Consider the following 8,219-nt stretch of genomic DNA (forward strand, 5'->3'; position numbering starts at 1 on the left):
CTAGGCCTGTCGCAATAATCAATATATCGACTTATCGTGCAATATATGTACATGACCTCAATAATTTTTTGCGATGCAATATATCGCCCATTATATTTACTTAAAAATTTATGTTACTATGTTTTGTACATTCCACTTGCGCCTGTGTCTTTTGCAGCTTCTTGTACATAACGTGATGTAGTCATGAGGTGCTAGTTCAACTTTAAAAAATGCTTCTATAAAAAAAGTTTAATCTGCAGATATGTTCTTGTTTAGGGATCTGTGACTTTGTGCATACGGACATCTGACTGCTAAGTAGTGATTGTGTTTTTCAGCAATAGTATTATGCTGTTACATTATTATTATATATTCAGTGGCATAAAATGGTCTTTAAAATGACAATAATATCGCTTATCGCAATTATTTCTGGGGCAATATATCGCACAAAAAGTTGTTACCGTGACAGGCCTACATACAAGTATAAACCTGTCCTAAAATTCATTTTCTGAGGAAGTGGATTATCTAGATGCCTGGGTGTGGTATCAGTTCAGTCACAAAGACATGCACAGTTGCACACATTGTGTAAACACTGTAAATGCACACCGTGTGCTGATATTCTTGCTCCTGCTCTTTGATGCATACTCAGTCCACAAACTGACACTCTTCATTTTCATCAGAGCACTTAGTGTGCTGACGAGCAGAGTGTGAGATGGAGATAAACAGCTGTGCAATATCTATGTGCACTTTTAGATATTCAACTGATTGATAGTAGCAAGGAAATGGATTATAATGCATAAATGAATAAATATATACAGTATATACAGAAAAGCAAAGGTTGCAAAGAAGATAAATTCAGCTATACAAAGCTCAATGCCTAGCCTAATGCCAGAGGCAAAATAAACTTCAGCATTGGCATACTGTTTGCATATATAAGGAATAGCACAGGGGTGTAATATTAGGATATATAGTTGGCTATCAAACACAGGCAGAAGGGCAGTTATCTGTCAATTACAGATCTAGGACTCCAGAGCGTTTCTAATCAGCCAGAAAAATAAATCTGCATAGTCTAGAAGTGTATACTCCTCACAAAAGAACTGGATTTAGGGTGTTTGTAGGCCCGGAGCTCTATTAAGAATGGCAGGCAGTCTAAGCAATAGCAGAGCAGTGCTTTTATTAAAGGGGTCATATGATGCTGCTAAAAAGAACATTATTTTGTGTATTTGGTGTAATGAAATGTGTTTATGCGGTTTAAAGTTCAAAAAACACATTATTTTCCACATACAGTACGTACATTATTGTTTCTCCTCTATGCCCCGCCTTTTTGAAACGCGTCGATTTTTACAAAGCTCATCGGTCTGAAAAAGCGAGGTGTGCTGTGATTGGCCAGCTATCCAGTGCGTTGTGATTGGCCGAATACCTCAAGCGTGAGACGGAAATAGGATATATTTCAACTATATATCCTATTTCCGTCGTATGCCCCTCACATACTGTTGATGCCGTGTCCGGCCGGAGCAATGAGACATAAACATTAAAACCCATTACAAACGAGGCATTTGTTGCATCCAGTAGGGACATAATTACTGATTATAATGACTTATACGGTCTTTTTACGCAGGCGGGCTGGACTCCGCTTTGTCCACGGTGAAAGTTGATGTATTCCCTCAGCGACCAGCACAGATCAGTTCTAGGCATGACGAAGTGGATATCGTCCTCTTCTGGAAGACCAAACAAAGTAGTTTCGCTTTCACAACGAAGCACACAGCGTCTTCAGGACATGGCTGCAGCGTCAACAATACTACAGCAAGAATAAAAGTTACGCCTTCTTTCTTTGCGTGAACATTTGGGCGGCGTTATGCAAATCTTCCCAGATCGTGACGTAGGTATGTGGGGGCGTGTTAGAACGAGCCGTTTTAGGTAGGCGTGGTTAACTCTTAACTTTGATAAAGAATATCTCTTTGGTTTTGAGACTTTAGTGTTTGCAACTTTACAGATCTTCTTTATGCAGCAAGAGCTTGTAACACTCCAAAGAGAAAGGAAAAATTGAAATCGCATCATATGACCCCTTTAAACTCCCAGAAGGGAATTCACAAATAAGGTGCAAATCAATATGTGCTACAAAGCACATTAGAAAAATAAATTAACAACTCTTACAAATAATTTGCATATTCAAAGAAAAGTAGCTGTAGTCACTACTACCATCACCATTCATTGCAATTCATTTCATTTGGATAAGTATTAGTTTGGCATATGAGACATCAAACAAACCATTTGAAGTTTAATGTCAACAGACTTAGACATGTTCAAACAGCCAAACCCAAGCAAACACACAGAACTATGTTCCATTCAGAGCATGATGGATGCTTTCAATGTTTAACTGTTTCAATGTGTAAATCAGACAACAGCAACAATTGTGTCTCGCAAATGCAGCACACATCAAACTTACTATAGAATGTCTTACAAAAATCTAGTCAACAACTGTACACTAAGAGATAGTAACACATAGCTGAAGACTTTAAAAGTCTATAATCTGTGTACGGTAGCAATCTGTTTGAGCTCATGTTTCTTCAAACTCGTTCATGAAACTGCTGAGCAAGGACAGTGCGGTAGCTGAAAAACAGCCATCATACAAGCCTGTGTGTCTGGCAGTGCTGGGGATTTATGAAATGACTTTCACTGTCCTTGTCTGAATTGTGTTTTTAATAAGCCATCCGCTGCTCACAAGTACAGCACAATATGACATGCAATATGAGCTACAGTGCAACTCTGAATCACAGGTGGTGTGGGGTGTATTCCCATTAACAAATGATCTGTTGGCAATTTAAAAGAAAAAGAAAATCACCAAGTATGCCACATAACAGAGTCAGTTAAACCAATCTCATCTCCATAAGGTATTTTAGTGTATTGTTCACATTATTTTATGATGATTGATTATTATATGTACTCAATATGTACTCTTGATGAAATGATTTTCCCTGATTGCACTACAATAAAAACAACACATCTCATGAGTCACTGAAATTGGGGCAGGGCAAATAAAAAATTCTGACTGGAAAAAAACAGGCTCGTATTCTTGTTTTGTTTAAGGGTTAATTCTGCACTTGTTAAACAAGCGTAACTATACACAGGTGTCAATTTTATAAGCGTTATTTAATACTCAAATCTGCTTGTAAACTGCATTCTTTTAAATTGTTAATTATCATAAATAGGGTGGTTGACATTCAACTATGAAAATATTTGAAATTAACAAAAAAATCTTTGAGAAAAAAAAAACATTATATAGCTGTTCTGTGCATACTATTGCCAAATAAGAGAAGTAGACTATGAAAATAGTTCTTCATATATTAACCCCACTTTTGTCATGAATTTCTAGTCTCTGAGCTAAACTAACAACTGTAGTTGTTATGCAATTTAATGGCAACTTTTCTTAATTCTTGTGAGCTTAATTTCTGTAGAGCAATGTGTCTATAATACATAAAGATGTTCCTTAAATACAGTAACACATGATTTCACCTCAATCTTATTTATTTTCCATTGCTTGCCTATCACACAACATTACAGAAATAGACGTACAGAGCAAAGAAGGAAATATAATGGAGGAAACTGAAATGAGACAATTACCAGTGTCCATCAGCTATAAAAATGCATTAGTGCGTGATTTAGTGATTTACATTATTAAAGGAACTCAACTTAAGGTGTCTCGCTCTGATTTTTGCTTCTACAATAAATTGTGTTATTTCTGAGTCTGAAATCATTTTGTGACAGAATGAGGTGAATGTTTTAAGGGTTCCTCAAACCACTGCTAATATTACACATGCACAAACTGTTGATCAAAAAGAGCAGCTGCCAGAACAAAATCCCAAGGATGTTCTTATGCAATCATCACAACAAATCATTTTCTTAACATCAAAATGGCTTGAGAGGATCCTGAATACTCTGCTCATGATTTTAGGTTAAGCTTTCTAATAAGATGTTATCTGGGGCCGAGGACGACAATTATGGTGTCAAAGATGTCTGGGGAAATAAGGGCACTGAACTTGCCTCACTGGAAACAAAAGTCAAACACCAGCTATTTTTGCAGTCAGCATCTGAAATGTTCACTCCACTCATGTACATCAGATAATCACAACAAATGTTCCAAGGCAAAAAAAAAAAAAACCAATAAAGGAACAAAGGCCTTGAAACATGATGATGCTCATTTTCACTCCATACATATATTAAGCTGCTGAATAAGTGGGTTTAATGTGACATATCTGCTTTTCTGAGGAAGCGAATTAAGACCTGCAGTAAACAGCAAAGGGCTAAAATCCAGAAACAATTCCCAAACAGCTACGTTTACATGCAACCAAATAATCCGTTTGTAATCGGATTGACGGCTCAATCGGACTGAAAAGCCTTCATGTAAACACCTTAATCGATCTGATTGAGCTCTATCGGAATGAAATTTCAATCGGATTGAAGGGGGTGGTTTATTCCTTTTCTAATACGATTGAGAGTGCATGTAAACACTCGATCGGATTGAACCCCGAAACTGAAAGGACTGCGCATGTGCAATGATGCAGAAATAGCGTAATGACGTATGACGCGCAGAACGAATGGTTCTTCCTTTTGATTAAAGTGTTGTATAAATGCATGCCCTGTCATTATAAAACTCTCCTTTCACTCGGCAACTGTGAAGTGGAGCAGGACAACCTTCCACCAGTCCTTGTTTTGGATATTCATCCATAGGCAACCCGTTTTGGGCGCGGGGAGGGGCATTTTTACTGCGTGATAAATATGAGCAGCACTGCACAACGGCTTATATGTATATTTATTCATAAATGGATACATATTAATTCTGCTGTTAAAAACAAGTAAGGAAACCGGGTAGGAGAGCGGTTATGTGCAAACAGTGAGAAACTCGATATCTGTGCAGTGTGCGCATCAATCAATTCCGATTTGAAGCTTTGACATATAAATGCGCACAACCCGATCACTCAGATTCATCAATCGGAATGAATTCAGTCCGATTGAACCAAAAATTGTGCATGTAAACGTACAGTAGTGTGAGTCAGTGACCTTTGGGCCACTGCATATAATAAGATGGTTTTTATTTACTGTAATCCCAAACACCTGTCTCCTCTGTAGTACAATCACATCCAATGAACTCCAGAGGGGCTGCAGATCACACACAGTCTTAACTGAACCTTTGATTATACCCCATATGCCTGGTTCACTTTTCTTTTAACTGCATTTCATCCCACTGCTGTCACTGAATATGTTCAAGTTCAGAGTGAGAGAATGTAATGGTACCATAAAGAGGAATTTCTCACCCTTTTTCCAAGTAAGAAACTGTCAAGATGAAAGATTATGAATCAGACAGATTAATGTGTCATTCTATTAAACAGTTAAAGCAGACATAAAGGTGACTGATACTATACTAGATATGACCTTAATGAAAATTAATCATCCTTATTCTCCAAGCCAGCTTGGCATAACGTAACTCAAGATAAACGAATAGAGGGTTTAAGATTTATGACTGTTTTCCTCATTTGGCAGTCAGATGGTAATTAATCACATTAAAGCAATTAAGAAGGTTGTCTCTGTGCAGCTGGGCTGATCTCTAATGTCCTTCAGATATACAGCTGTACTGAGGTAGGTGGAAAGGATTTATCTGTCAATTCATATGATACAGCTGATCAAACGGCTAAATTATCAGTACTACCACAAGACCTACAAAGTGAAGTGAGACAAAGGAGTGTACTGAAAGACGGAACAACTACATCGTGTGACCACTTTCAGTTTGAAACTGCACTCTGTTACCTAAGGAATACATAGAAGAAACAGTGAAATTCTGTCTGTATAATTAAGATAAAATAATAAATATAGCGCATGAGAACAGCTTGTGCAGGTGTAAACCTCTTGCAACCCCTCAAAATCTGTTGTGCAGAGGCTGGGAAAGAAATTCAAGGACACACTATTTTTTGGTATCTGGTACACAGGAACACAGTCTAGTTTGAATGAATATTTGGAAAACATGCATTTTATAAACTGGCACACTGCATCACATCATGTCACTGAAAAGAATGAGAACTGAACCTACCTCTCTCAGTGGTCAAGACAAGAGGCTTTGAGGTGCTTTTCACTGTCCATGAACTGTTTGCAGTATCCAGTGCAGGTGGTGTTGTGTTTTTTGTGCCACTTAATTGAGATGAAGAAGTAGGTTTTACTGTATTGTTTTGTGTTGTGGAGAATGTGGAGCTTTCTTTGACTTTACTGCGTTTGGAGGTTGGGTCCATTGTTTTGGTCAGAGGCGCAGCCGTGGTGGTCAGCCAGAAGGGCTGTAGTTGGTTAGTTTTACCAGTGGTCCTGGATGTGATGGTCATTTTGGGGGTGAAAGGTGAAAATCTAGAGTCCCTGTCGTCCTCCTGTAAGTGGTTTGGGATGGTGGTAGTAGCCTCCAAAGTCTCAGCCAACACAGCACGCGGGAGTCTCGCTCCTGGAGACGCGTTCTCATCGCTCGACAAACCAGCTGTGTATCCTAACAACAACAACTCCAAAACTGAGAACAGTAACGTAGTGTAACGCATACACGTCATTTTGTTCTTTAGCTCTCCATGTGAAACGTTACAATTATATCCTTTAGTACTATACAGATGTTATTCTTACTACCGAATCCGTGTTTCAGCCAATTGTCTCCACTTGTCCACGCGCGCTGTGAACTGCAAGGTTTCACTCCAGCGGGACTGACAGTTGTAAACCCCGCCTACTACGGCCACGCCTCTATCCAATCAGAGCGCAGGCTACATAAAGATTGGCGTAACACTGCACCAATCATACGACTGTGAGGAGGAGCCGCAAGACCGACAACTATGAGCTGTCTTGAAAAGTGTCAAAAGAAAACAGGTAAGTCGACATTAAAATAGGTCTGGGTGATACTACCGAGATAAGAGCCTAGGCAGAGCCAATAGTGAGAATGAAACAAAGAAACCTGCCTGAATTTGAAGCAATGCCAAAAAAAAAAAACCCTTTAATAAAGCTATCAAATCAGCAGGGCCCATTCTTACCTGTATGTAACTCGTGTATAAACTGTGGTTAACACCACATTATGGAAAAATTACAATTTAATGCCGTTAAAATTCATACGATGTTATTGGATTCATTGTTAATGGAAAGTCTTACGGAGAAACTCCATTCGCCTAAAGGAGGTTTAATAAATGCACGAGAAAGACGTCGTGCTTGCGCTGAATAATAGTACAGAGTAATAGCGTCCTCTAGTGGTGACGCACCATTAGTAAAGAACACGCTACTACCTGTCAGTTGCCGCAGGTGCTCGACGACTGTGCTGTTCTGAGCAAAATTAATTTGACTGGTATTTCAACAATACATAAAACGACAAAATATAATGTAATAATTTATTTAATATAATCAAAATATGCAGATGACTAAAATATCCTGAACTTAATAAAATAAACTAATCTCTTGCTTTTGTTTTTAAAGTTTTCACAGACTTTTCTGGAGTTTGACAATCAAAAAGAATAAAATAGGATGAGAAAAATACCTGTTTTTACTTCTGGCTCTCGGATAAGAAAATTTCAGATCTTGTCATGATCAGGAAAGAATTATATTAAAATGTTACATTAAAACTCACATTAAAGGCACAATATGTAATTTTTTGCCACTAGAGGGCGCGTATTCAAAACAAACAAAGGCGTAGTTAGATGACACCGTGACCGAGTGGGGAATCATGGGAGTTGTCGTCTTCTTCCCCACAGCCGAAGCAATCCGACGGGACTCTGGTAGAAATCAAGTTCATGGATGAGCTAAAGTATTAAAGGGGTCATATGATGCGATTTCAATTTTTCCTTTCTCTTTGGAGTGTTACAAGCTCTTGGTGCATAAAGAAGATCTGTAAAGTTGCAAAGACTAAAGTCTCAAATCCAAAGAGATATTCTTTATAAAAGTTAAGTGTCAACCATGCCCCCTCTAAAACAGCTCGTTCTAACACACCCCCACATGTCTATGTTACGATGTGGGAAGATTTGCATAACGCCGCCCAAATGTTCACGCAAAGAAAGAAGGCCTAACTTTTATTCTCGCTGTAGTATTGTTGCTGCCGCCATGTCCTGAAGACGCTGTGTGTTTCGTTGTGAAAGCGAAACTACTTTGTTTGGTCTTCCAAAAGAGGACAATATCCGCTTCATCATGCCTAGAGCTGATCCGTGCTGGTCGCTGAGGAAATACAACAACTTTGCGCTGTGGAT

At 38.6% G+C, this 8,219-nt stretch overlaps 1 protein-coding gene across 2 annotated transcripts in view; it reads right to left on the reverse strand.

The window, feature by feature from the left end:
* LOC107664410 (multiple epidermal growth factor-like domains protein 9) overlaps positions 1-6,667 on the reverse strand; it is a 108,829-nt gene extending 102,162 nt beyond the window's left edge. For both annotated transcript variants that reach the window (XM_016454971.1, XM_016454970.1), the window contains exon 1: positions 6,059-6,667. In XM_016454971.1, the coding sequence (XP_016310457.1) occupies positions 6,059-6,554 (496 nt within the window). In that variant the 5' untranslated portion in view covers positions 6,555-6,667. The remainder of the gene's footprint in view (positions 1-6,058) is intronic.
* Between the last annotated feature and the right edge of the window lie 1,552 nt (positions 6,668-8,219).

Source organism: Sinocyclocheilus anshuiensis, unplaced genomic scaffold, assembly GCF_001515605.1.
Source record: "Sinocyclocheilus anshuiensis isolate Anshui unplaced genomic scaffold, SAMN03320099.WGS_v1.1 scaffold351, whole genome shotgun sequence".
In the NCBI taxonomy this organism is placed as follows: Eukaryota; Metazoa; Chordata; class Actinopteri; order Cypriniformes; family Cyprinidae; genus Sinocyclocheilus; species Sinocyclocheilus anshuiensis.